Source organism: Palaemon carinicauda, chromosome 38 (assembly GCF_036898095.1).
Source record: "Palaemon carinicauda isolate YSFRI2023 chromosome 38, ASM3689809v2, whole genome shotgun sequence".
Classification (NCBI taxonomy): Eukaryota; Metazoa; Arthropoda; class Malacostraca; order Decapoda; family Palaemonidae; genus Palaemon; species Palaemon carinicauda.
Genome location: NC_090762.1, coordinates 13,262,722 through 13,282,721, shown reverse-complemented (window position 1 = coordinate 13,282,721; position 20,000 = coordinate 13,262,722). Strand labels below are relative to the sequence as shown.

Here is a 20,000-nt window from a genome sequence, read left to right as displayed (position 1 = left end):
TTAAGGACCTTCTGAAAATCATATCGGTCTTTTTGACGCATTCAACGTGAAAAAATCCCAGATAACATGTTTCTGCGCCCGTCATTTTGACAACGTTCCCCGACAATAAAGCTTCCAATAATGAATCAATGAATTCTACCAGATTACTAGATTCAGCAATACTTTGCTTATGCTCAGGTTTTTTTTTTTTTCCTGATTACATTGCCGACATATCTGCTGAAGCACTCCTTGAGGTATGCGACATCTTAGGCATAGCAGTCTCTTAGGTCAATACATCCACTAAAGTTTCCATTCTGCATTAGTATCCTGGTTCACAGCATGATATAAACATTTTACCTACTGATGCGCTAGAAACTGTATGTAATGGATTGTTTCTAGCTTTAAGTTTTGTATAAAAGAAACAAACCGTACTCTGAAGTTCTGAGTGAAGTATGGATCTTGTGAGTGTTTTATTCAAACTCTCTGAGGCAATACTGCAGCCATCTTCTTCATTTACTGTATTTTCTTTTTTTTTCTGTATTTCTCTTGGAATTTTTCATGTATTCCTTTGTGGGTTCATTTTTTTAGCAAGAAAAATGCCATTTTACATTGCTCTTCAGCAATTCTTGGACAGATTTGTCCTTCAGATATTGCAAAACGTGCATATCATTTCATCATCACAATCACTTCAAATCTTTGTTCTGCCAACAAGTCTCTCAGCACAATTTGAATTTTTAACTAAGGTTTCTTCTATTTGAGACTGGCAGAGTAAACATAAATCAACATTTAAACCGATTGTACGCCTCTTTTTTTTTTTTCTTCTTTTCTGACGAGGTATACTTAGCATCATCTAAATCTTCCCTTTTTCTTTAATGAAAATTTCCTTCATTCCCATTTCATTTCTGATTAATAAAAAAAAAATTAAGCTTTATTAGAAGAGGTATAGTTATTTAGTTTGCTATATTAAAGTGTTAACATTACTTGCATTGATTAAACTTAAGAATCATGTAAAAAATACCTTTAAAACTTTTTATTAAAGAATCCTTCGTTATATAAAAATATATGTTGACACCTTTTTAGTTATATATAAAATTCCCTTCACAATGAGCTATAAATAATTGAAATTGGATCACAAACAAGGATTTTAATTTAAATGTAATATTTACGCTAAGTGGCCATTTTGATGACGTCATCAAAATTATATGCAGCATAATGAAGGGTGACACCACCATTTTTAATCATTTGCAGGTATTTTTTTTTTTGGGGAGGGGGGGTTGAATAAAACTATTTCCAATATTTCATCAACAATCCTGCCTCATTGCATATGCTCCCCTACTTTAGAGAAAGCCCTGTTTTGTTTTTATTGGTCCTTTCTATGCTCCCCCAAGAGAAAGGTTGAAATCTGTTTCTTCTTCTGAGTTCCATGGGTTAAAAGCTTTTGAATTGACATCTCAATCCGATTTTTAGGAAATCATTCACAAGGCAATTATCATATGTGGTAATTGTTTCAACCTGGTTACCTACAGAATGTATATTTTTTATTTCCCTTTATGAAGTAAACGGTCAGAACTTACTCCAGCCACTAAACATTACCCCAGTCAACTTGCTCTTCTTTATATAATGTGCTAAGAAATGACGTCGTCAGGCCCCCCCCCCCTCCCCCCGAAATAAAAGTCTTGAGAATATTTTGATGGGAATCCGCTTTGTATTTTCCACGAGAAATTCAAGCCAACTTTTTTATTAGATCCCCTTGCAAAGCCCCCTTTTCTTTTGTTGTTGTTATTATTATTATTATTATTATTATTATTATTATTATTATTATTATTATTATTATTATTATTATCATCATTATTAAGCATTCTGCAACCTATTTTATAGAAATAAAATGCTACAGTCCAAAAAGACCCAACTGGGAAAGCAGACCTATGCGGTAATTAAATGGAGTAAAGAATGAACTGAAAAAAATTGAAATAACTAAACTACCAAACTGTAATATATTAAGATATATGAATATGGTGCACGGCAAATAACATATGTATTATGGATTGACACTTATTTCAACCTTTAAATTCCAGGAAGACAGAATTACAAATTCCCCCCCTCCAAAAAAAAAAAAAAAATAACTCCTAATTTTTCCCTTCATGGTCCATGTGTTTACCTTGACAAATCGTGCAGCACTTGATGTATCTTCGAAATAACACATTTATATATTATATTTAACCTGTATAAAATCTTTCTGGGGCGTCAAGCGTGTGAACAACTCTCCCGCTTTACATATTCCTGCTACCCCAGAGACAATCATTTCATACACACGTTGCTCTATCGTCTCTTGCCTTTTCAAGTGCTATAATACTCTCTCTCTCTCTCTCTCTCTCTCTCTCTCTCTCTCTCTCTCTCTCTCTCTCTCTCTCTCTCTCTCTCTATATATATATATATATATCATAATATATATGTGTATATATATATATATATATATATATATATATATATATATATATATATATATATATATATATATATATATATATATACATGTTTGTGTGTGTATTTGTGATTGTTTATATTTATGATATTTGCGAAATAACTGAGTAGATCCTATATCATAAGTCCTAAAGCTTTCCTTAAAATTTAACTCGAAATCAGCTTCCGTAATTAAATAAAATGCATCGCCTCAAAATAACAATGGAATATAATCTGAAATATGAAGGTGCAAGAATCATAACTGATAACTTAGTATATGATAATACAGTGTTTTTCGATCTTAGAAATAATTAATTTTCAAGTAAAGCTAATGAGAAAGTAATAAAAGATTACTCCAGCAAAGAAATTAACTTGGTGTGCTTATTGATGTAAGTTGCGAAAGGATAAATGACTTTGTTTGAGTTAGTGTTTGTTTGTAATTACGCGAGCGCAGGTATTTAAGTTGAGATTCGAAAGGAAGACCGAGATAAAAGCACTTTTGAGATCTTTACGTTAGTTACTTTATTTACAAGACTTAGGTAAGTGGTTCTTTTATACAGTGTTTTACGCTCAAGTCAATACAGCCCGGCCACGAGAGAGGGTGTTCACATGAACTCATGCGAATTTTGATTAAATTCTGCATGCTATAAAATCTCCAAATTTCATTTGACTGTTGAACTTACAATGTGTTTATTGTGAAATAAGCCAAGTCTAGTTTAAGTGTCTATTTAATTTTAAAGTTGTACCTGATTCATATAATTTTTCCATTATTTTCGACTTTGGGACCATTTACAGCCCGGTGGACAAACGGGTGATGTTCCCAGGATTTGATTCAGTTGATAAATATTGAATAGTACATATACATATAGATGTATAAGTATGGTTGTGTTTACATAGGTTATATGGATATTTTGTATCTTCATCTACGTGTTTCAGCTGATTTTCATTTGATCTTTTTCCACTTTTAAATATTGTCTTAGTCTCTGTGTATTTACATATGAATGCTGCTTTTGAAAATCCCTGTAAGATCAGCATTATTTTTATTAAGGCAGACAAAGTTGTGACTTGAATTTATGTACTACTTAATTTTTTATAAAAACAAAGAAGGAAGAATAATAAAAGCTTCTTTCAAGGTAATAAAGTATTGTGTAAAAAACAATTTCTTATTTATAGAAAATAACAATATATTTGGTAAAACTAGAGAAATATTCAATATGACTTTACTCTGGTAATAAAAATTCCCCATTCTTACTGTTTTTCATCATGATGCTGCCCTCTTCCTATTTTCTGTAAAGCTACTATTTATTACCCAGTTTTGAAAACAAATGTTTCCTCACTAATTGTATATACATGTCCGTTTATCTCAGCTATTGGAATGCAAATGTGTAGCAAATAATTCATTATTTATTCCTTTTAACAGAACTGGGGAAGCATCAGACAACACCACCTCTTTAGCTGGGTTTCACATTGTATGGACAGAGGTCTCTCTCACAAATAAAGGTAGGTGCAGCTCGGCCAGCCCTTTATTTGTTGACACGCATTACGGATATAATGTACGTGAAACGGTTTATTTCTGCTTCTGTATTGAAGAAAGCAAACATTAGTACTGTATCAATGTTTCTTGGTTGGAAAACTTGTGTTTATGGTTGTTTTTGTTTTTATTTTGTAAGAAGGAAGTTCGAGAGATTAATGAATAAACAAAGGAAGGAGTGACGAGTATTGTTACAAAAGTATTTAGTTCAAGCTAAACGTTTCATTATTTTTGTATTTTAATTAAACTCACTGTTCGGTGGGGATATTGGTAGTGTCTATATTTTAAACATTTTGCATTCCTGTATGTCATATTGATGTTTCGTTTTTAACCTTAACGTTAATATTATAACTATGTAAATATTATTTCTAAGTATTTTCTTTCACTACAACGTTTGATTTCTATTTATTATGATGAAAATTATTATGCCATGAGTAATTATTATAGTTTTTATTTTTATTTATTTAGAAATATTCCATATCCATATTATTATTACTGCTGTCGCTCATTATTTTTTGTTGGATTCCGGATTTCATGTGGCATCGAGAGTACATTAGGTAAAACTTTGTTTGGGATGTCGTAGTTAATATATTATGCATATATTAGGAATGTCATAGTTGATTAATACGTAGAATAATTATGCATAATGTAATTATTTTACCCCATGAGTATCAGTCATACTTAGTTAGCAAACTGTATCTCAGATTTCCCTTTTTGCCATTATACGTATATTGGTAAAATTGATTTTTATCCTTCAGTTTACACTCTAGGTCTTATGTCTTATAAGAAAGTTATTGAACTGATCAATAGGGGGATTGTTCATAGTAATAGGACAAATGTTTGACTGAAAACCAGGACAAAATTTAATTTTTAACATTATGAAAAATCGAGAGCCTTTGTGGTATGTAGAGGGAGGGAGGTCGTGGTCATTTAAATTTAAGGGGGGAGAGAGAGAGAGAGAGAGAGAGAGAGAGAGAGAGAGAGAGAGAGAGAGAGAGAGAGAGAGAGAGAGAGAGAGAGAGAAGCAATAATTGATCTAGTCTTCATTTATCCTTTCATGGCTATGATACACGCACGGACATACACACACATACACACACACACACACACACACACACATATATATATATATATATATATATATATATATATATATATATATATATATATATATTTACAGAGAGAGAGAGAGAGAGAGAGAGAGAGAGAGAGAGAGAGAGAGAGAGAGAGAGAGAGAGAGAGAGAGAGAGTTTCTGAAGGAGGAAATCAGGGCAGTATTAGTGAAAAACAAACAAGACATATTGGGAGTAATCAAGATACAACTTCAAACTTGAACATTTCCGAAGGACACATCGAGTTACCGCACGATGATTGCTTTATAAAGTAACCTTCTAAACCAAGAGGCTTTGCATCGACGCTACAGACATTACTTAAGGGTCAAGCAGCATCCCGTCGGCTCCTTGGTGCATTAACTTTTTAGCTTTCTATTATAATCTAGTTTCTGCTTCATTATGGATACCACACGAAAATATTTATATTTTTCATATCAATTGAAATGGATGTACAGTAATTCACTTCTTAGTATATATATATATATATATATATATATATATATATATATATATATATATATATATATATATATATATATATATATATATATATATATTTATAAAATCAAATATGTACATATACAGTATAATATATATATTTTATATATATATATATATATATATATATATATATATATATATATATATGTGTGTATATATATATATATATATGTATATATATATGTATATATATATGTATATATGTGTGTGTTTGTGTGTGTGTGTGTGTTTTTTTTTGTGCGAGTACTTACTGGTGTATTTGTAAGTACGGTATAGATATTTCTCCCCAGGTATTTATTGGTGAGTTTGCTTACTTTGGTAAATGGTAACTATTTAAAGCTGGGTGGCCTAGTGTGTAATGGTTTGGAATTAACATCAATTTCAGTAGTCGGCAGGCCAGAATTGCACCGCTTGGTTATAGCGCCTGGTCTACACAGACATACATATATGATTATCTCATACAAACACACGTACACATATGTATATATATATATATATATATATATATATATATATATATATATATATATATATATATATATTTATATGTATATATGTATATATATTTGTATATGTGTGTGAGTGAATATCAACCATAATGGTATTTAATACCGAATTTTACCTTGGGAATATATATCTACTGGAATTCATTTATAGTAATAGCTTCTGGCTGGGCAGAGATTCGTACTCGTGCCACTCAGCCGAAACCATGGCTGCGAGAACTCTACCAATTGAGCTATTAAATGCCATTGTGGTTGATATTCACAAAGATTAAAATCACGAGTGTTAGTGATATATATATATATATATATATATATATATATATATATATATATATAGAATTATATATAAAATACATATATAATGTATATATATATATATATATATATATATATATATATATATATATATATATATATATATATATATATATATACTGTATATTTGTATATATATAAATTTATATAGATATATACATACATACTGTAGCCAGTATATATGCATGTATATAAACATACATACTGTAGCCAGTATATATGCATGTATATAAACATACATACTGTAGCCAGTATATATGCATGTATATAAACATACATACTGTAGCCAGTATATATGCATGTATATAAACATACATACTGTAGCCAGTATATATGCATGTATATAAACATACATACCATATCTGAATGGCTATACCTAAAACGGTGAAAGGGTTATTGCATATATATATGAATATATATATATATATATATATATATATATATATATATATATATATATATATATATATATATATGTATATATATATATGTACACTTATATACATACTGTAGCCAGTACATATGCATGTATACATACATACCATATCTGAATGGCGATACCTAAAAACGGTGAAAGGGTTTGCTCATATATATATATATATATATATATATATATATATATATATATATATATATATATATATATATACACATACATACATACTGTACCCAGTGCATATGCATGTATACATACATACATACACACATATCTGAATGATGATACCTAAAAACGGTGAAAGGGTTTGCTCATATATATATATATATATATATATATATATATATATATATATATATATATATATATATATATATATATATATATATATATATATATATATATATATATATATATATATATATATATATATTTATTTATATATATGTACACATACATACATACTGTACCCAGTACATATGCATGTATACATACATACATACACACATATCTGAATGATGATACCTAAAAACGGTGAAAGGGTTTGCTCATATATATATATATATATATATATATATATATATATATATATATATATATATATATATATATATATATATATATTTATTTATTTATATATATGTACACATACATACATACTGTACCCAGTACATATGCATGTATACACACATACATACACACATATCTGAATGATGATACCTAAAAACGGTGAAAGGGTTTGTGCATCGCCATAATCAGCAAAGCTGTACTAGTCAGTGTCACCCATACAAGGTTGGTTTTCTTTAAACGATCAGACAAAAATCTCCCACCATCAACAATCCTCACTGGCCAGCGTGGTGATGATAACTGGCCAAACCCCAGAGATGAATTGGTATGTCTGAGGTCTTTATCCTGCAGTGGAATGAATATGGATGCGTTTTTTGTTGTTGTTAGCTTTATATATACATTATACAGTATATATATATATATATATATATATATATATATATATATATATATATATATATATATATATATATATATATATATATATATTAATCATCTTGGGTGCTGAATTATTGGGATTACAGGCTTTTGCATATCTCTGTACTAAAGTAATCGAAATCAGAGTATTGATCAGTAAGCAATATTGAATCCTACTACAAATTACACAAACCATTGTAAGAGATGTTTGCTCAATTCGAAATCAGTACTGGTAATTGAATATTCTTTATATATTTGCCGCTTTCACGACAGGTACAATATCTTAATCTTAGTTAAGAAACATGCAATACTGAGCGTTTTAATTTTTTATAGTTATCAATGATGATGTACATATTTTATCTTTATCAATTACAGTAGAATATTAATCGTTAATGTCAAATACATGTGTATTAGTATTATATATAGAAAAAATAAATAGGAAACATGATTTTTAAGAATATGGGAGATCCTACATACAGTCAAAGTATGGAACACATTCGTTGTTACTTGAACGCTAGAACATGAGTCCGTGTCCGACCGGAAGTGTCTTTTCATTCTACAACACTCATGAAGATACTTCGCTACCAATACCGCTATGATAACTTTGAATTGCCACTTAACGAAATGATAAATCAGGTTGCCAAGCTGTCCGTATTGTTAATGTTTTACTCGTGTAAGATAAAGTTAAAAACTGTGGGTAATTTTGCTATGAATGATTTGTTTTCGCGTGGTTGCCTTTCAACTACAGCCCTTGCAAGCTTCATGGATGGAATTCGTATATCGTGCATATAGCATGCTTGCACATCTGTCACAGTGATACTGTTATTTATTCAGTTTCTGGACAAATAGTCATTAGGAAATGACTCGCCAATTCAATATTAATAATCATTGAAGTAATTATAAATTCTATGAACCGTTTCCCTTTCCACGAAAAACAAAAATAATGAAAGATTGCTGGAACCCTTCACCGACAATAGATATGACAACCGTGAACTAAGCATTCACTCGGAAGTAAGTTTGAATTTTATAACGGTGTTTGGTCATGTGACATTAATTCATCAATTAAACAGTATTGCTGGTTGTGTATAAAATTTGGAAAAAAATATTCAGTATAGAGTAATATTGCGATATAAAAACTCACACTCACTTATTTCCAACATTATCGAAAGACTGAAGTAGATTTAAAACTTCATAGGCAATGAGAACTGGATCTAAATAGGCATAATGATTTTTTACTAATTTTAAATAGACACATTAAAATAATGTATATATTAGGAATGCAAGAATTTATTTTTCATGGGCACACGAAGATTAAATTATCTGAAAATATATGTAATCATAGGTAGTTATATTATTTCTTTAGAAATATTACCCGGCAAGCTGAAAAATCGCCAAAAAAAAGGAACTGTCTTTAAATTATGTAATTAGCCAATGAGGCCCATTTCTTTTAAATGTAATGAACATTGAGCTTTTGAGATACAAATAAATAGATTTTTTTGCTGGATCGAACTTCTGATATGCATTGTTTCTCAACTTTTTATCGTTTTACGTAATGTTACGATAGTAAGAGTGGTGTCATTTCTGAAAGACTTGTAGATATTAATTGAGGTAGAATTCATGAAGATATATCCATGTTGGATTATAAAACATATATACTGTACCAGGTAAGCTGTGCGACACATCTCAGTGGTCGGTGTTATGATGGTGGCGTTGCTATCTCAAGCAAACTTGTTTACATGTTTAATAAACAAATACCTAATTAAGCTATTTTTCGTGCAATTTAATTCCCATAACCCTGATCTTGCATTGAGCCAAGCTGTTTTACGCATTCCTAAAATCAGTCTTTTTTTGCCGCTTTTTATTTGCCATCGTTTTAAATTGCTCTAACAACCTATCTGCAATGTTTGATGATAATTTGGAAGAGATTTTTCAAATTTCGTCTAAGTAGAAGGAATTACTCTTTTAGAGTATTTGAAAGAGATTTAAATATAGAAAATTTAAGCAAATATTTACGGTTACATGCGAGAAAATCTAAATTTTCCTTTATATAGAATAAAGAGGAAAGGAAGATATTTTCCTGTAGCTTTAACATTTTTCCATTTACTGATCATTTGTATTACCAAGAGAAATATGATTCTGATTTTTTTCCTGCAACTTTTATTGAAATCATATTATTCAAAACTCGAGATGTTAGATAAACAACGTTTTACAGTTTTTACTTGACAAATATTGAAAATATTTGTTTACCCTCCTCAAGAAAAAGGAAAGCTTCTGACAAATAATTTGTTAACTATGCCAGTATCATTGAACACTCAAGGTGCGATTTATGTCTGAAAATCCTATAATTTCTAGAGCAAGAAACTTAAAAAAATCAAAGATCTATTTAGTAGCTTTCTCAGATAAAACTCCTCAGACATTTAAAAATAGCCATAGTGCGCGTTATTTATGTCATAGTTGTAATTTTTCTTCTCCTAGACAGTGCACTATCTCCAACAGATTTAGCAGAAATTACACATAAAAGTCAAGCTATATATGAAGTTAGTGAGATCGGTGTTACTATATGGACATGAGTCATGGTATGACAATGAAAAAATATCGAACAGATTTTGTAGATTTGAGAACATAGTCCTCAGAAAAATATTGGGATTAGAAATGAAACTGGCATTACTCGAGTGCCATATGTGGATGAGATCATGGTGAGTGGTAGATGAAGATGGTTTGGGCATGCTCTTCGCACTCCCAAAGAGGGATTGGTTAACCAAATGTTTAACTGGGCTCCACAAGGCACTAGAAGAATTGGAATAGCCTGGGGGCCTACATGGCTGAGAACTATGAAGCGTGAAGTGGGAGATGATGAATGGAGAAGTATTGAATTAAAAGCTCAAGATAGACGACTAGCGAAATCTAACCGAGGCTCTTTGCATCAATAGGCGTTGCAGAAGATGCTGACGAGGATGAGACAGGTTATACAAGTTCCTCAAGTATTTCATAACAAATGAGACGTATTTAAGTTATCCTGGGGTCTAACAGAACCAAATAGGATAAGAGATGTTATCTAATTTCCTTTTGGTATCCTTTCAAGCCTAGTGTGAAACGTGAAAGCGTGACTTTAATTTGAATGAACTACTCTATTCTGATCAACTACTCAGTGTATTTATGAATTTAAATTTAGCAACAGCAAACGCTCTGTCAAATGTGGCATTGTTTTATAGTTGTGTTCATTGGGACTTCATCTGATATAAGATTTTTACATTCATTTATTTAGTATAAAACATCTACTGTACATACATAACCTATTGTTTTAGAGTTACCGTCACTGTATACCCGGGCAAAAGACCACAAGTATATACATATATAAATTTATGTGTATATATGCGTATGTACAGTATATATACATACATATATATATATATATATATATATATATATATATATATATATATATATATATATATATATATTTATATACAATATGTACATATATATTTATATATTAATATGTGTTTATATATATACATACATGCATACATACACACATGTGTGTATATATATATATATAGATAGATATATAGATAGATAGATAGATAACAGTATAATACGAAAGGAAAACTTAAAAGACTTCGAGTTATGCTTTCGTCTTTCTTTGACATCATAAAAATCAAAATACAGTATACATCAATTGTGATTTTGATACTAACACACAACTATTATGTGTCTGTGTGTATATGTATATATATATATATATATATATATATATATATATATATATATATATATATATATATATATATATATATATATATATGTATATATATATAATGCCTTCTGAGGAAAGATATTTCGTAACTTTTTACTTTGAATGACTTCAGTTCTCCGTTTCTTTAATGAAAGTTTCGTTCTCATCTTAGGCAAATACAATCTAGAAAGAGTTTGTCTTTTAAAGTAGTTTCTCTAATGAGAGTAAGTTAGCGACATTCGTAAGACCTTTTCTCTCTCTCTCTCTCTCTCTCTCTCTCTCTCTCTCTCTCTCTCTCTCTCTCTCTCTCTCTCTCTCCGTGACATTTGTCTTTTGTCCAATGGTATCATTATGCTATCTCATCTTTAACTTGGCCACCTTTCCTGTATTTTTCCTACATTTTTGAATGTTCTCTTTTGTGCCTCTGGATCAAAATAAATGAGATCTTATCCTTAACTTTGAAATTTTTCTGACTTTTCTTGAATTTTTCTGTTTCTTACATTCTCTTTTGTGTGATGGGAAGCGATTGCTATAATGAGATATGATCTTTGACTTTGGAACTAGAATAACAATTATAATGTATCTCTTACATTCAAACATGCTTTTAAACATCTATTAAAAGGTTATATCTTGATTTAATACTTAAAATTTGGCATCACCTCATTGATGGTCATTCACTCCGGTAGTATTATTTATTTACTTTAGTATAGAGCAAAATATGGAAGTAGATTATAAGGACAAAATCTTGATAAAGATAATGATTAAAATATGTTTGTTCATAATTTTGCCTGAATTTTATTTCAAATTTAAACTAACATATCATGCCTTATCGTCTTACCTTCTGTTTTTATTTACTAAATTGTGACATTTTATCTTAATTTCATACATTTTAGATTGAATTTTCCCAAATGCTTATGACGAGTAGCCACCGGTACCCATGCGGGCTTGAACTCGCAATGTCCTTGATTAACAATGCTAACGTTATATCAGCTTTAGCTGTATGATTAACTGCAATTCTTTCCTGAATGCTGCGACGCATGATTTCAGCGCTTTGTGCAGTTTTCTGGCATTCTTTTAAGGAACTGGTCATATTATATCTTTATGTGTAATTATACCTAAGCTTTTTTATCAGTTCTTATTTTAAATAAGGTTGTGATTTTGTAAGACTGATTTTTTTTTAGTACAATTTCATTCTTGATTTCCTGATCAGATTACATTGTGCATTTTGATTTTGCTTGTTAGCCTCAGTATCGAGTACACTTATAGTTTTAAACTCTTTACTTTATTGCTGAAGCTTCTTTTCGGTATTATAACTGGTTTTGTGGTTTTTATGTCAGATGATTATGCTCTTATCTATAAAAAGCAAATTCAGTTGTGAATTTGTTGAAGTATTTTTATTGGCACAATGGTATTCTCTTCATTTCATGCTTTGTAAATGTCAATCTAATATGTTGATATGAAATACAAACCTAAAGATTAAAATAATGTTCCATATACAATTTATATCAATATTAGCTGATAAAGTAATCAGATATGTTTTTAATCTTCACCATTTAATCCACCCCTCAAGTAAATATTTGCTAATGCCAACTAAATTCTCCACCCCCATCCATCTTAACATGTGATCCAGAATAAATCCTTTACCGTGGGGGCATTACTGTCAGTGTGGTGAACTGTAAGCATTACTTAAGGCTCTTTTCGTCTTCTATTCGTTTCCGCTCCCTTTTTCTATTTTGCTGTCCAACTCAGTGCAGCTGCTGGATTCAGCATACTACGAAAGCGCGGATTGGCATATCAAAAGGGCGGCAAACGGGGCCCATATTCTGCGATCAAAATCGCGGTAGAATCTTAAGTCAAAAGCACTTTTTATCACTCACCTCCGGGTTCGATTATTCATACATTCATTAACGATCGCTCAGCTCTTCTGTTAGCTAGATATTGCCCCTGCCAACCCTCCAGGAGGTGGAAGTTGGTTTTTAAGCTCGAAAATATATTTGTTCATGTATGTAAGTTTATTATTATTTCCCAACATTACAAACTTGTCCTTGCAATCCTTTATAAAAAAAAACCACTTTATGTATTCGTCATGAAAAAAACACTCTCCATAAATGCAGCTTATATGATATAATCCTCATACACCTCGATTACTAGTTTTGTATTTACTCTGAATTTGTTACCCAAACTCTTCATATAATTGTGTCGGTCTAGTTCTCCTGAAATACATTTGTTATACTGGGAAGTAGCGTACTCGTTCCTGTTTTGTTCAGGTTTCCTTATTGTTGCAGACTTACTGATACTGTAGGCATTTCTCTGTAGCTTCACTGGAACCTCAAGGAATACATATATAGATGGAGGGAATGTATGAAAATGCTCATTTTAAATTTCGCCACATTCTTTGTACGCTTGGAATGTGAAGGGATTTCAGCCCAATGTACTGGAGGATATTTTGAATTTAGTAATATATAACTGTCAATACGAAAGCCCGCACAACGTGTACATCTATCGTCCTGAGGTGCCTCTGCCATAAGCTCACCCACAAAGCAATATTCAACTTCCTTAAGTTCAATAAAATGCAATCTAAACGATAATTTTAGCCACTGGCGAATGTCATTGATGTTGTCGTTGTACTCCTCATTTAGTCCTGAATTCTGATTTTTTCACCACCATCAAGGTGTAATCAACCGACTACAGCAACAGTGACACTAAGCGAGACCTATTGATATAGCGTGATTTTGTAACTGTATTAAGGGTGAGTTTCGGTAGGCCAGGGTAGGCTTGGGTAGATACCTGGGTACTTATCCACTTGCCTGGCCAATCTGGGTTTTTTTATGTAAAAACCCTGGATTTTTTTTTTTTTTTTAGAAAAACTCAGCCAGGGCAGTTCTTTTAAAGTTTTTAGCGATTTTTTGCTTCAAAAATCTATTATTGTGTCATTTTTAGTTTGTTACATAATTTCAAGTAAAAAAAATATATATTTAACAGCTTTTTGTAAATTATGAAAGATATAATACAATAGTTGGAAGGGTGTGTGAGAGAAGGAAGTTGAGAGTTAATGTGGGTAAGAGTAAGGTTATGAGATGTACGAGAAGGGAAGGTGGTGCAAGGTTGAATGTCATGTTGAATGGAAAGTTACTTGAGGAGGTGGATCAGTTTAAGTACTTGGGGTCTATTGTTGCAGCAAATGGTGGAGTGGAAGCAGATGTACGTCAGAGAGTGAATGAAGGTTGCAAAGTGTTGGTGGCAGTTAAGGGAGTAGTAAAAAATAGAGGGTTGGGCATGAATGTAAAGAGAGTTCTATATGAGAAAGTGATTGTACCAACTGTGATGTATGGATCGGAGTTGTGGGGAATGAAAGTGATGGAGAGACAGAAATTGAATGTGTTTGAGATGAAGTGTCTAAGGAGTATGGCTGGTGTATCTCGAGTAGATAGGGTTAGGAACGAAGTGGTCAGGGAGAGAACGGGTGTAAGAAATGAGTTAGCGGCTAGAGTGGATATGAATGTGTTGAGGTGGTTTGGCCATGTTGAGAGAATGGAAAATGGTTGTCTGCTAAAGAAGGTGATGAATGCAAGAGTTGATGGGAGAAGTACAAGAGGAAGGCCAAGGTTTGGGTGGATGGATGGTGTGAAGAAAGCTCTGGGTGATAGGAGGATAGATGTGAGAGAGGCAAGAGAGCGTGCTAGAAATAGGAATGAATGGAGAGCGATTGTGACGCAGTTCCAGTAGACCCTGCTGCTTCCTCCGGTGCCTTAGATGACCGCGGAGGTAGCAGCAGTAGGGGATTCAGCATTATGAAGCTTCATCTGTGGTGGATAATGTGGGAGGTTGGGCTGTGGCACCCTAGCAGTACCAGCTGAACTCGGTTGAGTCCCTGGTTAGGCTGAAGGAACGTAGAGAGTAGAGGTCCCCTTTTTGTTTTGTTTCATTGTTGGTGTCGGCTACCCCCCAAAATTGGGGGAAGTGCCTTGGTATATGTATTGTGTAAATTAGTGTGATACATAATGAAGAGTAGAACCGTATACATAGAAAGTGTTTTTTTATGCATGCCAATCAGCCTTTTTGCCTCAATTTCAGTATTTCTTGTTACATGTTGTAATTATGATTATTGAATTCTTCAATCTAAGCTCACATGTCCCAGAATTTACAAGCAATCAATGATAATACAGTCATCCCTCTTTATTAGCTGGGTTAGTTAACAGAGACAGGCCAGAATCCACAAATACTTGCTGTCCTAGGGTGAATTAACTCCTAACCTACCAACTGAATGCACAATGCTTACAGGCGGCCGGCTAACACCCTAAGTACTGCCTAATATTGTTTTTACTTGGTTTTATCACAATATAAGTATTATATTAATGAACGAACACATTCAGTAAGTGTACAGTACTTGTAAACATGTGTACTATGTACATAGTAAAACTAAGGTACACTTAACAGCAGTCATTGCCACACATATCTACATAAGGTGTTTTCGACTGGTTGACTCGTGCCATTGAAGTTCACCATACTCATAGCCTATATCAACATTACTACTGTAAAGTACAATATTTTGTATACAGTACTGTACTGTAGCTAATATAACAACAATATTGCAGTATAACACAATGAATGAATATACTAATACAATAAGAATTAGAATAAAACATATCAATACAGCAGCTCTAAACAGTTACGTACAAAGTTTTACACAGTAATTTTAAAGCACGATGCAACTTTTTGAGCCATTGACTGTTTGACGGATTGGGAAGTGTAATGTATAGTACATATCAGGTTTTATGTTAAATCACTATAACACTGGATATGTACAGTTTTTTACATCATAATGTAATACTGCACAAAAAAGACTAAAACAGGAGATGCACTCACGAGTAGAAACTATGCAAGGCCTTTGGAACAAAAGATAGGGAATTGTACTATATGTGGAGAGGGGAATGGTCACAAAGCATGCCGGGTGCCAAGGACCGCGGTCAGTTTGAAATGTATGGGTTGTGAGAGTACTTATCGCCAAACCACGATTTTTTTTTTTTTTTTTTTATAGGTTATATTGTTCTCTTTTATTGCGAACAATCAAAATCGCGATTAAAGAACCCGCGAATAGGGAGGGCTGACTGTATATAACAGGTCAATGCAATAAATGTTTCAATGGAAAAATAAAAACAGCCTCAGTTAACTATAATGAACTAAAAAGAAATAAAAAGTTCGAGAACTTAGAGAAGAAATGTATTTCAAGCTCAATAAGTTTTATCATATACATTAGGCATTTGGCTTTGTGGTTTCCTTTTCTGTTTTCCAAACTTTCCATAGTAGCCTTCAGCTAAAAAAGTCTTAATCACATATATACCTGGTTCTGCTCTGACTTGACCCTTAAAATAAGGGACTGCAACATTTGTACAGAACGACTCATTTTTATATTTTTCTCTTAATTTTTCAAGGATTACAAGTAGATAGGTGAAATGTAAATGAAACTGAGGGCATAAAAATATTACTAGATTTATATAGCTAAGGTTTAGAATCAATAAGGTAATAGAAAATATACACTATAAGAAACCAGTACATTGTAAAAAAAAAACCGCATTTTTCCCTTTAAACACTTTTCTCCAATAAGACCCGGGTTTAAAAAAAAAAAAATTACCCCCGGAGTATATGAACTAAATTTATAAATCCAAATCCAATAAATGCTATTTCCCCACCCATGAAACCATATCCCTACCTATTAGATTCAATGAAGGGTATCTTATTCCAAATAATTTTAATGAAGAGTATCTTATTCCTGATAATTTCAATGAAGAGTATCTTATTCCTGATAATTTCAATGAATGGTATTTTATTCCAAATAATTTTAATGAAGAGTATCTTATTCCTGATAATTTCAATGAAGAGTATCTTATTCCTGATAATTTCAATGAATGGTATTTTATTCCAAATAATTTTAATGAAGAGTATCTTATTCCTGATAATTTCAATGAAGAGTATCTTATTCCTGATAATTTCAATGAATGGTATTTTATTCCAAATAATTTTAATGAAGAGTATCTTATTCCTGATAATTTCAATGAAGAGTATCTTATTCCTGATAATTTCAATGAAGAGTATCTTATTCCTGATAATTTCAATGAATGGTATCTTATTCCAAATAATTTTAATGAAGAGTATCTTATTCCTGATAATTTCAATGAATGGTATCTTATTCCAAATAATTTTAATGAAGAGTATCTTATTCCTGATAATTTCAATGAAGAGTATCTTATTCCTGATAATTTCAATGAATGGTATCTTATTCCAGATAATTTCAATGAATGGTATCTTATTCCAGATCATTTCAATGAAGGGTATCTTATTCCAGATCATTTCAATGAAGGGTATCTTATTCCAGATAATTTCAATGAAGGGTATCTTATTCCTGATAATTTCAATGAAGAGTATCTTATTCCTGATAATTTCAATGAAGAGTATCTTATTCCAGATAATTTCAATGAATGGTATCTTATTCCAGATAATTTTAATGAAGGGTATCTTATTCCTGATCATTTTAATGAAGAGTATCTTATTCCAGATAATTTCAATGAATGGTATCTTATTCCAGGCAACTGCAGCATGCTGGGTGGATTTTGGTGCCAGCACTCTGTCTATTGCGTGGGAGTCATCCACGGTGCCGGATGCATTAACACTGCGAATTTCTGCATTGACCCGAGCCTGGTGTGCGATGGACAGCCGAACTGCTCGACGGGAGATAACACAGACGAGAGCGAGTGTGAGTGGTCTATTCATTGATAAGTTTAGAGATCAAGAGGAAAGAAATATGTTTTCTATTAAATTATTTCTTTACATATTCGTTCATATATGTATATGTATGTATGCATACATACTCGCACAGCATATATGTTTGTGTATATATGTGTACACACACACACACATATATATATATATATATATATATATATATATATATATATATATATATATATATATATATATATATATGTGTGTGTGTGTGTGTGTGTAATATACACACATTTGTGTATACTTATATATATATATATATATATATATATATATATATATATATATATATATATATATATATGTTTGTGTGTGTGCGTGTGTGTATTTATGTTATATATACATAATGTATATGTATAAAAATGTGTGCATAATATATATATATATATATATATATATATATATATATATATATATATATATATTTGCGTGTGTGTGTGTTTATGTATGAATAATTATTGCAATCTGACTGATTGCAATAATTACAAAAACATCACGCTTACTTCATTTGTCATGAAAATATATAGTATGCTCATTCTAAAGAAAGTAGAGAGAAAGATTGATGAAAAGATGAGAAATGAACAAGCAGGATTTCGAAAAGGTAGTTGTTGTACTGACCAAATTTTCATTTTAAGACATGTGGTACAGCAATGCGTGAAATATAGAAATCAACTTTTGATGGCATTTGTGGGCTATGAAAAAGCCTTTGATAGTGTGCACCGGCCAATTTTGATTAAGTGTGTTCATGAGCATAGCCAGTATAAATTAATGTTAATGGAGTCATATCAAATGAATTTCCAGTGGACAGTGGAGTACTTCAAGGGAATGTGTTGTCGCCTATGTTGTTTATCCTCCTCATGGATTTTTTAATGCATAGAACAGTTGCGGATACCTTAAAAGGAATGGACTGGTTGGGTAACAGGAAATTAGCAGACCTAAAGTATGCTGATGACACTCTCTTTATTAGAAAATGTCACAGAACTTACAAATCTTGTTTAGCAGAATGTAAGAAATTTAACATGAGGTTGGACTCTAAAAGAGAAGAAAGACAGTGATCATGAGAACGGAATATGCAAAGGAAGAAGAAATATCGTTGGAAGGAGAAAGGATTAATGAATTTCCAGTCGACAGTGGAGTACTTCAAGGGATTGTGTTGTCATGTATGTTGTTTATCCTCCTCATGGATTTTGTAATGCATAGAACAGTTGGGGATAGCAGAGAAGGAATGGACTGGATGGGTAACAGGAAAATTATCGGGTGACGCTCTCTTTATTAGCAAAATGCCACAGAGCTTGCAAAACTTGCTTACCAGAATATATGAAATATCACCTGAGATTGGGCTCAAAGATAAATAGAAGAAAGACAGTGATGATGAGAACGGAATATGCAAAGGAAGATGAAATTTCATTGGAAGGAGAAAGGATTGATGAGGTAGAATCATTTGAATATTTAGGAAATATGATCTCGATTACAGGATCTTTAGAATTTGAGTTTAATGGAAGATAGAAAAAAAGCAAATCAGACAATGGCTAGGCTAAGTAAAATTTGGAAATCAAATCGGCTAAAATTACCCATAAAAATCAGGCTATATATCAGTTTAGTAAGATTGGTGTTACTGTATGGACATGAGTCGAGGTATGACAATGAAACTATATCCAAGAAA

At 31.6% G+C, this 20,000-nt stretch overlaps 1 protein-coding gene across 2 annotated transcripts in view; it reads left to right on the top strand.

Annotated features, from left to right (window-relative positions):
- The window catches only part of LOC137630097 (uncharacterized), a 331,962-nt gene that overhangs the window by 301,978 nt on the left and 9,984 nt on the right, over positions 1-20,000 (top strand). For both annotated transcript variants that reach the window (XM_068361575.1, XM_068361576.1), the window contains 2 exons: positions 3,860-3,939; positions 18,141-18,308. In XM_068361575.1, coding sequence (XP_068217676.1) covers positions 3,860-3,939; positions 18,141-18,308 — 248 coding nt within the window. The remainder of the gene's footprint in view (positions 1-3,859; positions 3,940-18,140; positions 18,309-20,000) is intronic.